The sequence below is a fragment of the Pteropus alecto genome, unplaced genomic scaffold, assembly GCF_000325575.1.
Source record: "Pteropus alecto unplaced genomic scaffold, ASM32557v1 scaffold333, whole genome shotgun sequence".
Lineage (NCBI taxonomy): Eukaryota > Metazoa > Chordata > Mammalia > Chiroptera > Pteropodidae > Pteropus > Pteropus alecto.
The window spans coordinates 520,590-537,526 of record NW_006433879.1 but is presented as its reverse complement, the minus strand read 5'-3'; the positions used below and the strand labels follow the sequence as shown (position 1 = coordinate 537,526).

Below are 16,937 nucleotides of genomic sequence, written 5' to 3'. Positions count from 1 at the left end.
TTTAACCAGTATATAAATATTCCCACAAATTTGGGATTCAAAACTACTTTCAAAAACCTAAAGGCTGGTAGTCTTACATTGTGCTAACACAATTTCAACCTTTATTCCCCAAAAGGAAGTCATGATACTGTGAGGAAGGTGAAGGAGTGCCAAAACTCTCACAAAGATCTAACCCAACATATCCAGGACTCTCAGGTATGGATCCATATATATTTATTATGCTTTTTCCCTAATATGTTAATATATGCTACATGAAAATATAAATTAGAACTATAATTTATGTCTAAAGCCCACTAGATTAGCAAAAATTAATAAGCCTGACAAAATTAAGTACTGCCAAGAATGCTAAGTAAACTCTCTCACAGTACTGGAGGTGGTCCACTTAGGAAAGTATTTTGGTTGTGCACACAACTGATGACCTAGCATCAACACTCTTAGAGAAATTCTTGCATACTATTAAGAGACATGTAAAGCCGTATTCATACCAATGCTTGTGGTAGCAAAAGCAAACAAGCAAACAACAAAAAATTACTAAACCAAGTATCTAAAACAGCAGATTATTATAGTATACAGTCACATGTCACTTAACGATGGGATACCTCCTGAGAAAAGGGTCGTTAGGTGATTTCATCATTGTGCCAACATCATGAGTGCACTTACACAAACCTAGATGGTATAGCCTACTACACACCTAGGCTTTATGGTATAACCTGTTGTTCCTAGGCTTCAAGTCTGGATAGCACATTACTGCACTAAATACTATAAGCAACTGTAACACAATAGTTAAGTATTTGCCTAAACATATCTAAATATAGAAAAGGTACAGTAAAATTACAGTATAAAAGTAAAAAATGGTATACCTGTATAGGGCACTTACCATGGACTAGAAGTTGCTCTGTTCTGGATGAGTCAATGAGTGAGTGGTCAGTGCAAGTGAAGGCCTGGGACATTACTGTACACTACTGTAGACTTTATAAACACTATATATATTTAGGCTACACTAAATTTAAAAAGCAACATGAGATTAAATCAAGCACAAGAGAAAATGATGTAATCAAGAGAAGCAGTAACCACAAGATGTATCAGGCAGAATACCGCATAGTTTCACAGCAAACTTTTTTTTTTAACAAGGAGTATGCTTTAAAATAACGATAAAAAATACACAAACCAGTAACATAGTTTATTATCATTAGCAAGTATGATGTACAATACATAATTGTATGTGCTAAACTTTAATGACCGGCAGTGTAGATTTGTTTACACCAGCATCACCACAAATATGTGCTATGACTTCTAGAAAGAACTACAATGTAAGTAAGCTCTACTATTCTTGTTCACTATTGCACTCGCAGTGTCTACAACAGTGTTAGGCATATAGTAAGTTTTCAATAAACATCTGAGGAACAGTTGGTTCAAAAGGCAACGGTGTGCTCCCCTAGTCAAGACAGTGATTCTGGCATTTTGACGTCACTAGATGATAGGAATATGTCAGCACTAATATAATGTTATGGGATCACTATCATATATGAGGTCTGCCATTGACACAAATATCCTTATGTGGGGCATGACTATATTCATACAGTGGAATACTAGTCAGTAATAAAAATGAATTAATTTTGAGATTGATATGGATAACCTCAAAAACAATACTGAATGAAAGTTAAAAATGTATAATGAAATAATATGTACAAAAATTCAAAATCAGGCAAAACTAAACCGTCCATTGGGTAGAGACATATACACAGTTGGGAAAACTAAGAAGAAAAACAAGTGAAAAATTACCACCAAATTCAGGATAGTAGTTATTATGGAGAGAGTGAGTATGTGATTGAGAAGGGACACATAAAAGTCTTTCACTGGTAATGTTCTATATCTTAATCTGGGTAGCTGATGCCCTGGCTTTCGCTTTATAATTCTTTAAAGTACACAATTCTATGTTATACACATTTCTGTACTTATGATATTTTGCAACAGAAAGAAATGATCATATTGTCATTTAACTTTTGGTAATAAAATACTTTATTGGTACCTTTTAATGTCAAATACATAGTAATGTTTCCATTGCTTAGTTTCCATCTTTAAGTTAAAACCTAGTTTAAAAAAATGAGAGAAAAGGTAAAATCATTTGATTTTGTCAAAAAACTTACCTTTGCAAATAGGTTCGCTCACTGTAAATACTATAATTCACTGGTCTTCATAATAAATACTGGTCTTCATAATAAAAATGTAAAAGGTGACAAGGGCCTGAATAACTTTGCAGAGAACATTTTACACATACTAAAAAAAAAAAAGCCTAAGTGCTACCCCAACTTAAAACTTTTAAGAATAATCAGTAAGATTATAAAATTGAATTCATGTAGCACCAAGAAATTTGGGATTTATAATATTTCAGAGGATATGATTTACTGAGTCAAAAGAGTAATGATTTTTCTTCTGTGAATTTTCATGGGGTTTATATACAGATAGAAAGAATACAACATAGGTCTCTTTTAAAGTACGAATGTTAAAAATCTATGCATGCCTTTTACCATATCTCCAATTTCAGGATCTAGCAATTGACGCTATGGTAAAAGATCCATGTGTGATAAATAACATAGTATAGTCCTATCTGAATATAATTTATTATCTTGTTTAATATAATTTATATTTCAATTAAAACATCATTCTATCTGCAAGTAATATATATCTCTAAAATACTCTGTAATTCAGATTTCCATTGATACTACTGTCTTTCCTTTCCTTTTCTCAAATCAGTATAATTTTATAGTATACTTCATTAAATTGTTTTTTTCTCCCTTCAGTGAAACTCTCAACTCAAACTATTATAATAATGCAAATACAGATGTAGCATATATTAACATATTAGGGAAAAAGCATAATAAATATATATGGATCCATGCTAAATGAGATCTATGCTAAACACAAAGCAAAAAACACACAGCACCATGATATGCTCATCTATTCTGAACCACCCACCATAAGGCCTTGACAGAGCCCTAGCTCACGTAAAATGATATTCTCAGACACCACTGATGTCCTGTACCCAACATAATCAAATATTCTATTAAAAACTTTTCCATGTTGATTTCAGTCTGTTTCAAACAGTCTATAGCAACTTTGACTTCTAATCCTGAATATGACAAAAATAACACTTTATATTTTTAACTGTCATATACTCTAACCTAGGTATTTCTTACTATTAACCATTTGTTTAAAAACAAACATTTAGGGAGCTAAGCAACATTAAGCTAAGAGTTTTTAATTTCTGTTTTCTCTTGGTTGGTTAGAGATTTCAAATTTGTCACTATATTATCCTCTGCTTCAGTGAAAAAGAATTCTTCAACCAACTGACCAAAGACCTTCATTTAAAAACCAAGCAGGTTGACTCAGTAGTTGGCAGGAGAAGAACCCCAGTCTACACACTCCATCCATAACAGTCAGTTCTTTCTGCAGGGAACAGGATGCTACTGACCTGCTGTCAGCACAACACATTCCATTCCTTAGTCCAGATGCAACCAGGACACATCAGAACATGGGTGCAGGGTAGAAACTAACTCAAAACTACTTTTGGGACAAACGCCAGATTTTGATTCGTTAATAATTCCATAGTGCAGACTTCTCACAAAACAGAGGCTTTGCATTGAAACACTTGCTTTTTCTTCTCATATACAGCTAAACTGTTAAAGTAATATTAAAAAGAACACAAAAGATAAGCATGTCTTCTCTGAAAGAGGCACTGCATCTGGAACTGGAATTAAGGCTAAATAGTGTTGGTTTGTGGTTCAGACTAATGTGTCAATGATTATGTTAACCAACAGCTTCGCTGTTTGTCTTGTAAGCCTGTTTGCGAAGATGTGTTTCTATCTCTTCCCTGAAGACCAGCATTCCCAGGTGTGAATGAGAGGCCTCATTCATGGCTTTGGACTGGATGCACATGCGGTACTGCTCAGGGGTCAACTCATCAGCACAGCGTTTCTCATGCCACAGGTGGAAAAGACCAGGAACCGGAGTCCGAATCACAATGAGGTCACCATGTAAGTATTTTCGATAAAGATGAACATCTTCTCCACCCCAACCTTTTACTTCCATGTCAAATCCACCTGCAAGAGCAAAACTGACACTATAAGTAACTGCCTGGCAGCCAGAGCACACCCAAACTTGATAAAGATTTAAACATTCTGCTTCAAATGAGATGGCATGGTATACATCCCACAGAAACCTCACGTTGAGGACTGAGGTCCTACTTTGGAAGTTCAGTTACTAGCTGATATCTAGGAGCTCAAGGTCTGTTGTTGAGAGACCTAATTAAAATGAAATTAAATATTTGGGACTGCTTTGTAAACTTCAAAGTTCTATAGAAAATCTATAGAAAGTCAAATAAAGGAGAATGAACTATAAATCATCCATAATATCACCACCATTAATACTTTATTACATTTTCTTTCTGTCCTTTGAGATGTAAGTTTTTATGGCTCACATGAAACTTTCCAAAGGTGAAAACAGAAGAAACGGCCAAGCTGGAGATATATATTTGAGAAGGGTAGACAGACTATTTAAAGCCACAAGGAATAGATAAAATTAACTGAAGTTTAAGAAGAAAACAGAGACCAGATCTAAATGCTAAGAAATGCCAATATTCAGAGGTTAAATAGGCAGAAAAAGATAAGTCAGAGACAGATATGGCCCCAGAGAGGGGAGAAAATTCTGGAGAATGTGCTATCACAGTAGTCGAGTTGAAAAAAGTGTGTTAAAAAAGAAATAGTCAAGTATATGCCTTTCAATTAAGAACTTAAAAAGAACCAAGTAGGAGTGACATCAGAAGCAAGGCAGCATGAGGGGTCCCCTTGATCTTTCCCTTTGAAATGACAACAAACTGAACAGGTACAATCTAACAGAAAATTCCCAGCCTAACACACATTAGAGTATCTGAAGGTGAGCGAACTGAACAAACCAGGGAGGAAGAAAGGGAGAGGAGCAGAGACTGGCGCTACAGAAACAACCTGGAGCTCCCTGTGGGACTCAGGGAGAGGGGAGGAATCAGGTTGAGGTGTACTCTCTCTGTAGCCCTGAGCGTTCCTGCCTGAGTGATCAGCATGTACTATGGCAGCGGAACCCGGTGATAAGGACAGAGACCAGGGCACAGACAGGGTATTCTTACAGAAGTGCGACAGCTGTGTTCTAGCAACTGCCATTGCCAGGGAGAAAGCTGAGTCACAAAGCCTGGCTACATTACCCCCACCCTCCCACAGCTCACCTTCCTGCACCCTCCCCAGGCTAGCAGCAGGCCCCAGGGAAACTGCAACAAGTGTTGGGCTACAGAGCAGAAAGTCTGCAACCGGGGATCTGAGGAGATATACACAGCAGCTGGTCCCAGTGACAGGGGTGGAGATACAGAGGCCAAGCAGCTGAAGCCTGGCAGTCAGCATTAACTAGAAGGAAAACAGCCACAGGCACACCAACAGACTCTCCCATCCTACCCAACCCCCACCCACCCAGGCAGAGAGGCACTGGGGCACCTCAGGCAGCACAACACTCTATCTGGCTGCTGGGGCAGCACCAGGATTTCAGGGGCTCTTCAGAGGCTCAAAACCCCATGCCCATCACATTCTTCCACAGGAACCTTGGGGCTGAGGATACCTGGTCTCAAGAGGAGACACACACCTCCCCAGGGAATAAAGCGCATTTTTAGTGCCTCACAGCAGAGATCCAAGAGGCCTGGGCGATGCAGGAGGTTTGTGCTCCACCTACTGGAAAACAATAGAAAAACCTCTTTTTATCAACCTGCTAAAGAAAGATTACTCTTAATAATAAAATTTTTAAAAAGCAGAGTACATTTCCATAAATGCCTAGGCAGAGAAATAATCCATCGAATACCATGGACAACCAAGATTACAAGGCAGCTCAGAAAGAAAATGAAAAATATCCAGAAACTAAACTTAAAGATACAGAAATATACAACTTAAATGACAGAGAATTTAAGATTGCAGTTCTGAAAAAACTCAATGAGATGCTAGAAAAATCAGATAGACAGTTTAATGAACTTAGCAACAAAATCAATTAACAACAAAAATACTTTATCAAAAAAATAAACTTTAAAAAAGAACCAAATAGAACTTCTGAGTTGAAGAATTCAATAAAAGAATGAAACAATGAGCTTATGAAAGAGCTGACCAGATAGAGCAAAGAATTAGTGATATCGAAGACAGATATCTAGAAATGACACAGATGGAAGAAGAGAGAGACTTAAGAGTGAAAAAAAAAAATAAAAGAACTCTACAAGAACTATCTGACATCCTCAGAAAGGGCAATATAAAAATAATAGGTATACCATAAGGAGAGGGGAGGAAGAAGAAAACAGAGAGCCTATTCGAACAAATGGTCACAAGAACTTTCCAAGCCTATGAAAAGAACTGAATCCTCAAATTGGAGAAGCAAAGAGAACACCTAATTATCTCAATCTAAAAACGCTGTCTCCAAGACACATTATATTAAAAATATCAGAAATTAATGACAAAGAAAGACTTCTCAAGATAGCCAGGGAAAAAAAGACAGTAACCCATTCAATTATCATTGACCTTTTCAGCAGAAACTTTACTAGCTAGGAGGGAGTGGAATCACATATTCAAACTATTGAAAGAGAGAAATCACCAGCCAAGAATAATATATCCAGCAATGTTTTCTTTTAGATGTGAAGGTGAAATAAAAACCTTTTCAGATATACAGGAGCTGAAGGAATTTTCCACCATAAGGCCTGCATTACAGGAAATACTGAACGGAGTTATTATACTGAAACAAAAGGACAGAAAGATACACAACTATGTGCAAGATAACAAAGAAATAAGAAAACACAACCTTTATTCAGATAAAGTATTATCATCTTAAATATTACATAATGGTTAAAGGAAGCAAAAACATTTTTAAAAAAGACAATAGCTACTATAACTCAGAAATGAACTCACAGCATAAACAGGGATAATTTGAGACCAAAAAAAAAAAAAAAAACAGAAAAAGGGAGGGAGAAAAGGTCTGAATTTACAAAAAGGAATGAAGATGTACGCAGAAGAAAAAGGACTAATGTATATACAAAACTTTGTTTTACATAAACTTAATGATAGCCATGTAAAAGAAACCCCTAGAAATCAGACACATAACATAAAAAAGAAGAAACAGAGGGAAAAATCATAGAATATGACCAAACTGAAATAACAAAGAGAAACATAAGGGTAAAGAAACAATGGAGACACCAAGCTACCAGATAACAGAAGATAAAATGGCTATAGGAAAACCTCACATAATCATCACCCTAAATGTAAATGAACTGAACTCACCAGTAAAAAAGCACTGGTAAAAAGGACTGGATCAACAAACAAAACCCAACTTTCAAGAAACACATCTCAGCTGCAGGGAAAAATACAAACTCAAACTGAAAGAGTGGATAACATACCTCCAAGCAAATGGCATCCAGAGAAAAGCGGTGTAACAGTATTTATATCTAATGAAACAGACTTTAAGATAAAAAGGTAACAAGACACAAAGATGGACATTTCATAATGATAAAGGGGACAATACATCAAGAAGACATAAAACTTATCAATATATATGCTCCTGACCAGGAAGCACCAAAATACATAAAACAACTACTAACAGAACTAAAGGGAGTAACTGACAAAAACCCAATTATAGTAGGGGACCTAAATACTCCACTGTCAGCTATGGATAGATCATCCAAACAGAAAATCAACAAGGAAATATCAACCTTAAATGAGACATTAGACCAGTTGGACATAATTGACATTTACAGAGCCCTTCATACTCAAACACCAGATTATACATTCTTCTCTAGTGCACATGGAACATTCTCAAGGATAGACCGTATGTTGGGACACAAAACTATCTCAACAAATTCAAGAAGACTGAAATCATACCAAGCATATTCTCCAACCACAATGATTTAAACTGGAATTCAACTGCAAAAAGAAAGCGGGAAAAATCACAAATATGTAGAGATCAAACAACATGGTACTAAAGAACGACTGGGTCTAAGAAGAAATAAAAAGAATGATTGAGAGATATACAGAAACAAATGAGAATGAAAATACACATATCAAAACTTCTGGGATACAGCAAAAGCAGTAAAAAGAAGAAAGTTCATATCATTACAGGTCTATCTCAAGAAACAAGAAAAATCCCAAATAATCAACCTAACATTACATCTTAAAGAACCAGAAAAAGAACAAATGAAGCCCAAGGTCAGCAAAAGAAAAATTAGAACAGAATTAAATAAAATCGAGAACAAAAAGACAATAAGAAAAATTAATGCAACAAAGAGCTGATTCTTTGAAGAGATCAAAAAAAATTAACAACCCCTGGCTAGTCTCACTGAGAAAAGAGACAAGACACAAATAAAACCAGAAATGAAAGAGAAGTTATGACGGATACCACCAAAACACAAGCTATCATACAAAAATACTATGAAAGATTGTATGCCACCAAATTTAATAACCTAGAAGATATGTACAAGTTCTCAGAAATATACAACCTTCCTAAACTGAATCATGAAGAACTAGAAAATCTAAACAGACCAATCAACAGTAAGAAAATTGAAACAAGCATCAAAACCTCCCAAAAAGTTAAAGTCCAGGATGAGATGCCTTCATTAGTGAATTCTACCAAACATTCAAAAATGATTTAATACCTGTTCTTCTCAAACTCTTCCAATATGTTGAAGAAGAAGCAATACTTCCTAACTCATTGTATGAGGCCAACATTATCTTGATATCAAAACTTGGTAAAGGTAATGTACAAAAAAGAAAACTACCAATATCTCTGATGAATACAGATATAAAAATCATAAAATATTAGCAAATCCAACACAACAATACATTAAAAAGATTACACATCACAATCGAGTAGGGCTCATTCCAGAGGCACAAGGATGGTTCATTAGATGCAAATTGATCAATGTGATATACCACATAAATAAAGGATTTAAATCATATGATCATATCAATAGATGCAGAAAAAGCATCTGACAAGATACAGTATCCATTTATGATTAAAACCCTTAATAAAATAGGTATAGAAGGAAAGTACCTCAACATTATAAAGGCCATATATAACAAACTCTCAACTAATATTATATGTAATGGTGAAAAACTAAAAGCTTTCCCTCTAAGATGAGAAACAAGACAAGGCTCTCTGCTCTTACCACTCTTATTCAATATAGTGTTGGAAGTCACAGAGCAATCAGACAAAAGAGGAAGAAATAAAAGGTATCCAAATTGGGAACAAAGAAGTCAAATTCTCCCTGTTTACAGATGACATGATTATGTATATAGAAACCCCAGAAGACTCCACCCCCAAAAACAAACTATTAGAAACAATAAACAGATACAGTAAAGTTGCAGATACGAATCAATGTACAAAAATCCATGTTTCTATACATTAACAATGAAATTTCAGAAAAAGAAATTTAAAAAAATAATGCCTGTTGCAATTGCAACAAAAAGAATAAAATACCTACTAATAAACCTAACAAAGCATGTGAAAGATGTATATACTGAAAAGTATAAGACATTATTAAAAGAAATTGAAGAAAACACAAATGAGAAAAGATTCCGTGTTCATGGGTTGTATGAATTAACTTAGTAAAAATTGCTTTATTACCCAAAGCAATATACAGATTTAATGCAATCCCCATCAAAATCCCAACGGCAGTTTTTAAAGAAATAGAACAAAAAATTATCAGATTTGTATGAGAACACACAAGACTCCGAAGAGCCAAAGCAATCCAGAGAAAAAAGAACAAGGCTGAAGGTATCACACTGCCTGACTTCAAATTATATTATGAAGCAACAATAACCAAACCAGTATGGTATTGGCAGAAAAACAGACCAATGGAACAGAATTGAGAGCCCAGAAAAAATACCCCATAAATATGGGAAAATAATTTTCAAAAAATGAGCCAAAAACATACAGTAGAGAAAAAGAAAGCCTTTTCAATATGTTGCTGGGAAAATTGGAAAGCCACATGCTAAAGAATGAAACTAGACTGCTATTTGTTACCATACTCGATATTAACTCAAATGGATCAAAGACCTAAACATAAGACCTGAAACAATAAATTGCATAGAAGAAAACATGGGTACTAAACTCATGGACCTTGGATTTAGAGAGGATTTTATGAATATGACCTCAAAGGCAAGGGAAGTGAAAGTGAAAATAAACAAATGTGACTATATAAAAATAAAAAGCTTCTGCATGGCAAAAGAAATCAACAAAACAAAGAGGCAACCAACTGAAGGAGAAGATATTTGCAAACAACGCCTCCAATAAGGGGCTAATATCTAAAGTATACAAAGAAGTCATACAACTCAACGACAAAAAAAATAAACAATCCCACTGAAAAATGGGCAGAGGACCTGAACAGACATTCTCCCAAGAAGACATACAAATAACAAAGAGACATATGAAAAGATGCTCAACTTCATTAGATATTAATTAGGGAAATGCAAATAAAAACCACAATGAGATACTACCTGCACCAGTAAGAATGGCTGTTACCAACAAGTTAAGTAATAACAAGTGTTGGAGAGATTGTGGAAAAAAAGGAACTCTCATATACTGTTGGTGAGAGTAAACTGGTATAGCCACTATGGAAAAGAATATGGAGGTTACTTGAAAAATTAAGAATAGCATTACCATATGACCCAGCAATCCCTATTCTGGGTAGCTACCCCAAAACTTTGAAAACATTTATCTATAAGGATATATGCACTCTAATGTTCATTGCAGCATTATTCATGGTGACTACATGAAAACAACTGAAGTGCCCTTTGACAGATGACTGGATAAAGAAGATGTGGTCCATGTATGCAATGAAATATCACTCAGTCATATGAAATATTATGAAATAGTATGAAATATTACTCAGAAAAGATGAAATACTACCATTTGCAACAATATGGATGGATCTTGAGATTATCAACCTAAGCAAAAAAAAAAAGTCAAACAGAAAAAGTTGAGAACCATATGATTTCATCACATGTGAGATATGAAATTGAAAGCAACAAACAAGCCAAACAGAGACTCATGGACATAAGCAACAGCTTAGTGTTTACCGAAGGGAAGGGGCAGGGGAGGTAGATAAGGGTAAAGCGGGTCAAATAAAAGATAATGGAAGAAAATTTAACTTTGGGTGGTGAACACACAATACAATATACATATGATTACTGAATTATACACTTAAAACCTATATAATTTTATTAACCAATGCCACCCAATAAATTTAATAAAAAAGTAAACTCTCTTTAAATTAAAAAACAAAACACATTTCTTGTGATTCTGCTTTGGTGGTGAGGAACTACTTTAGCTTTTTCTGGCCCAAGGCACTCTTTTACCTCTCCTTAGATTCTAAATGATAGCCTTGTTGAGGAGAGTTAATCTTGGGTATAGGTCCTTGCTTTTCATCACTTTTGAGTACTTTGTGCCAATCCCTTCTGGCCTGCAAAGTTTCTGTGTAGAAATCAGCTGTCAGTCTTATGGAGCCGACTTATAGATAACTGCTTTTCTCTTGCTGCTTTTCTGATTGTCTTCAACCTTTGGTATTTGAATTACGACATGTTTTGGTGTAGGTTTGGGTTCATCTTCTTTAAGACTCTCTGCACTTCTTGGACTTGTATGTCTATTTCATTTGACAAGTTAGGTAAGTTTTCAGTCATTATTTCTTGAAACAGATTTTCAATTTCTTGCTCTCTTCTCTTTCTGGTACCCCTATGATGTGAATGTTGTTATACTTAATGTTGTCTCAGAGATCCCTTAAACTATCCTCATTTTTAAAAATTGTTTTCTTTTTGCTTTGTCTTCCAAATCACTGATTTGACCCTCTGCTTCATCTAAACTGATGTTGATTCCATCTAATATATTCATTTTGGTTATTGTAGCCTTCATTTCAGACTGGTTCTTTTTTATGGTTTCTATTTCTGTGTAAATTCGCAGTGAGTTCATCTATTCTTTTCCTAAGTTCACTGAGCATCCTTATAATCAGTGTTTTGAACTCTGTATCTGTAGATTGCTTGCCTCCATTTTGTTTAGTGGTTTTTCTTGAGTTTTGTCCTGTTTTCATTTGATACATGTTTGTCTCTTCATTTTGGCTGCCTGTCTGTCTGTTTCTTGGTATTAGGTAGATCTGCTATGTCTCCTAGTCTTGGCAGGGTGGCCTTATGTATTTATGTAGTAGGTGTCCTGTGGGGTCTGGGGGAACAGTCATCCTTGTCACCTGTGGGGTCTGGGGGAACAGTCATCTTTGTCATCTGTGGGATCTGGGGGAACAGCCATCCTTGTCACCAGCTATTCTAGGAGTGTCCTCTTGTGTGGGTTGTGTGTGCCCGCCCATTTTAGTTGAGCCTTGATTGCTACTGGCATGTCAGTGGGTAGGGCTGACTCTCCGGCTGACTGGCTGTGAGGACTGGCTGTAACTGCAATGGATGAGCTGTTGTTTGGAGGCTGGCCCCGCTGGAGTGGGATTTGCTGTAGCGGGGCTCTGGTGCCTGCTGAGTCCACACTTTGGGTGTCACATATGGAGCTAACTGGGTGGTGCTCTAGTATGGTCTGAAGCTGGCCACTGGGTCTGGGGCATTTTGGGAGGGGCTGCTGCCTGCGCCTGGCCTGGGGCCACCTGGTAGAAGCTACAGAATGATCTGTAGTAGGCAGCTGCCTGTGCTGGATTTGGAGGCACCTGGGAGTGGCTATGCTCTGAATTGAGGTCAGCTGCCACTACAACCAGGCTAAGGGCTGCTTAGCAAGAGGTACAGGGCACACTGAGGCCAGCCACTGGTTATTTGGGGTTTGTGAACCTTTCAGAGATTTTAGGGAATCTATAGCTTGGGCCCAGGCTGGCAGTTTGTGAGAAACAGCCAATGAAAGAAGTTTGAGCTTGTGCACAAGTTAGGTGGGGAAGGTTCTCAAGAAATCCCCAGGATGGAGTGAGTGGTATTAGCCAGTTCAATGGAGACTCAGATTTGGTGCCTGCCTGCACCTACAGGCTGGGTGGTGGAAGGCTCAACAAAGGAACAATGGAGCTGCCCTTCCAGAGCTCATCTCAAAGCCAGATAATTCAGTTCCTTCTCATTTGTCCCTGGGCTTTTTCAAGCTTCTGCTCCAGCACATGGTGCCCAGAGTGAGAGTCCATTAGTTAGTATGTCTGTACATGGACCCTCTAAGAATACCTGGTACTCCAGCAGCCCTCCATCTCACCTAGACAGAATCCCCACTGATTTTCACAGCTAGATGTTGTGGGGACTCCTCTTCTCAGCACTGGTGGTCTGGGCTGGGGAGCCCAGTGTGGGACTGGGACCCCTTGCTCCTCGGCTGGAACCTCTGTAGCCAACATACACCTCCTGATTCTTAGCTACCGTACATAGGTGTGGGACTAGTCCAGTTTCTCATCCCCACCCCTTTATACCCTTAGTTATAGGGCTTCTGTTCAGTTAGGCTTCAGGTAGTTCTCAAGGATGGTTGTTCTGTAATTTACTTGTAATTTTGATGCAGTCGTGGGAGGAGGCAAGAACTATGCTCTGATGCTTTATTTTCTGTTGGCTAAGAATGGATCCAAGAAGCTAAGACCATTCTTCATGGTCTTCTCTGGTTTAGAGGAGTGGAAGACAAAGCCAGTGACCTCAAGTTCCCTGCTCCAACTTCAATCAGAGCTAGAAAGGGAGCAGCTATTTTTCCATTTGTTTTAAATACTGGAATCTTGTATAATAGTTCAATAAACAATTAAAGGGGGTTTCATCTCTAAATAAAAAACATGAAAGCCCTTGGACTTGATAACTTAATATTACTTCCTGCTGTAAAAATCCATGAGTACAATACCAAAATTACGTAAAGATCTTCTGTAAGAGAACTCAAATCTACTGCAAATATGGGTAACAACTCACACAGATGTTTGTAAAAACTAGTGTTCTGATTTTAAAGAAACATACTACACTTTTATTTTATCTTTATGACTTAATTTTTGTTATTCAAAGACAGTAATTATAAACTCACCTTGCCTTTCATATTCCCAGACTCCTTTTCAGTTAACTTCAGACATTAATAATAGGAAAACACTCAAACCTGAGACCTTTTAGAAAAATTCCATGAGGTAATACAGTAAATAGGTAAAGTTCTATCTTTAAATGTAAGGTATACTTACCAACAGTCAGGAAATCTGATCGATACTGACAAGTCATTCCAAACCCGAAATCTCGCCAAAAGCCAGAATCCTTTTTGTGAACCTTAAGGCGGGGAAGAGGGGGAACAATGAAAAAAGTTTGAATATTTTCAAATAATTTTTCCTGTCATTTATGTGACTGATAACATGCATTTATATTATTAAATCCTTATAAAACCAAAAAAATATATATAGTAATTTCCATAAGCAAGGATTCTGGCCACTTTCAATTTAATTGAATTCGAACCCTGTAACAAGGTGTAAGCTAAGGTTACTAATAATCAAACAGTGTGGTACCTCACTTTAACAGTCTTACATTCTATTCTAGGAGGGCAACAGTTAAACATACTGTAATATACTGTGATCAGTTCTACACGGTGTATCTTATTTGGTACCTACCCAGCATCCATTCTCCTGTCCCTTTCCTGATTGTGTACATTTTTGGCCTCATGCAACCCATGAACTTCCTTCCACCTGTAGCTTCAGACTGGGCCATGAAAACTCTATACCAGTGTGACATTCTCACACCACTTACTGTATGAATTGGTTCATTAACAGGCATTAGACAAAATTCAGGGTAACATGCTAAAAGGGGAGGATTGTTGGAAATTTTGGAAAACAAAGGCCCCTTGTTCTTCTGAGAGAGCTACTAGAAAAGACACTTGCTCTTTTTGGATGGTATAGGGCAGGGGTCAACAAACTACAGCCTCAGGACTAAATGTGGCCTGCTGCTTGGTTTTGTAAATAATTTTATTGGAATACAGTTACACTCATTTGTTTACAAATTTGTCTATGGTTGTTTTCATGGCACAATGGCAGAACTGAATAAGTGTAACAGGGATTGTATGGCCTGCAAAGCCCAAAATATTTTCTATGTGGCTTTTTACAGATAGTTTTGCCAAGCCCAGGTATATAGGGTATAGATATGATGTTTGGAACTGCTACAGTCCTTTTCCACCATGAGGGAAACCAGTTTTAAAATGAAGCTGTCACCACTGAAGTCCAAGCAGAGAAGGAAAATCAGGGCTTTGGTGATACTGAGTCCCCAGAATCAATAAAAGTTGAAGCCTGATACACCTCCTTTACTTACACATTCAACAAGTGTTTAAACAGTGGACATGGTGCTGGGAGCTAAGACACAGCAGTGAACACAGGTGACAAAGTACCCGTCATCAAAAAGCCATCATTTTTATGGGAAAATAGCAAATAAATAAATAAATACATCTCAAGTGGTGATACATGCCAGGAAGAAAAATATATTAGGACAACGGGAGGGCATGACAGAGAGAAAGCCTATTTGGATATGATGGCCACGAAAGGCCTCTGAGGAGGTAATGTTTGAGCAGGGACCTTAATGAAATGAGGGAGTGAGCTATGTAAATATCTGGAATATATCACTTCAGGAAAGCGGGCAGCATGTACAATGTTTCTGAGGCAGAAGCTTGCTTGGAGTGTTTGACAAACAGCAGAGAAATGACTGTGACAAAAGCAGAAAAATGAGGCTCTGGCATCAAGAAAGTCTCCTAATATTTTAAAAAGATTAATGGTAGCATAGTATTTTTATATGTGTATGGAGATGACCTAGAAGAGATTGCAAAATGTTAGAACAGGAGAGTGAGAGGAAAAAATGGCTAGAGGGTGTTCTTGTTTAGGTGCCAAGGGATGAGCTCTAGTTTAATAGAAAAGGTTGGGCTGAGGATTAGATACAGAGGTAGTGAGGCTGATGGATCTCACAATACAATGTAGAAGTGAATGTTCAACTGCTTCTCTTTTCTAAGTGAAAAATGAAGTAAGATATGTGGAGAGTGAGGAGTGGTGAAGGATATCAGGAGGCACAAGGAGGACAATGGAGCTAGCTAGGAGGACAGACAGCAAGTGGACTAGGGTAAGGTGCAGGACTTGGGAGCAGCCTGGGAACCCTGAAGCCCATGGTCATACATTTAAAGCAATGCCGTGTGGTGGGGCTATGTGTTTCTTACCTTCCGCATTCCACTGCTCTGTGCCTGGTTGAAAGAGTTGCCCTTAACCAGGTTGGTGTTCTAAGAGAGAACAGTGGAAGGCGTGAGGGATGAAGGAGGTGGTTATAGCAAAGACGCTGCAGATAATAACTGACCATAGAGTCTGAGGTGAGTATGGTGAGAAACGAGGATATGGACATACATGAGGAGGGTGACAGAAAGGACAGGGGGTACCTCATCCAAACTGTAGCGTTCTGAGATAGCTTTCTCAAAGAAATGAAATTGGAACTGGTATCTGAGAGATAAGTAAGAGTTAGGCGATCGCAAGATGTGCTGGGGGTGAGTTCCAGGCAAAGGAAGTTTATAAAAACACCTGTAGATGGGAGTGAGCATTGTGGGTGAAGGATGATGGCACTAAACATTAGAGTCAGAAGTAGAGAGGCCCACAAACGTAGACCACGGCTCAGCAAGCTCCTCCTATAAAAGATTCAGTACAATATATTTAAGGTTCTGTGGAATATACAGTCTGCTTCAACTATTCAACCCTGCCACTGTAGTGTGAAAGCAGTAATTGATAGTAAGTAATCAAATACACATACTGTGTTCCAATAAACTTTATTTCTGGACACTGAAATCTATATTTCATATAGTTTTCAGGTGCCACAAAATATTATTCTTTTAAAAAGGAAAATTTTCCACCACTTTAAAAAGAATAGTAATTTTTCAACCATTCATAACTAATGGGCCATACAAAAGTAGGCAGCATG

The 16,937-nt window shown here is 37.3% G+C and overlaps 1 protein-coding gene across 4 annotated transcripts in view; it reads right to left on the bottom strand.

Annotated features, from left to right (window-relative positions):
- Positions 1 to 1,159: 1,159 nt before the first annotated feature.
- The window catches only part of CSGALNACT2 (chondroitin sulfate N-acetylgalactosaminyltransferase 2), a 44,083-nt gene continuing 28,305 nt past the window's right edge, over positions 1,160 to 16,937 (bottom strand). The window contains exons 7-9 of one of the 4 annotated variants that reach the window (XM_015586610.2): positions 14,195 to 14,276; positions 5,638 to 5,747; positions 3,965 to 4,100 (exon numbers count right to left, since the gene is read on the bottom strand). In XM_015586610.2, the coding sequence (XP_015442096.1) occupies positions 5,686 to 5,747; positions 14,195 to 14,276 (144 nt within the window). In that variant the 3' untranslated portion in view covers positions 3,965 to 4,100; positions 5,638 to 5,685. Of the gene's footprint in view, positions 4,115 to 5,637; positions 5,748 to 14,194; positions 14,277 to 16,937 lie in introns of all 4 variants that reach the window. The other 3 variants (XM_006908368.3, XM_025044329.1, XM_025044330.1) reach the window with 3 other exon arrangements.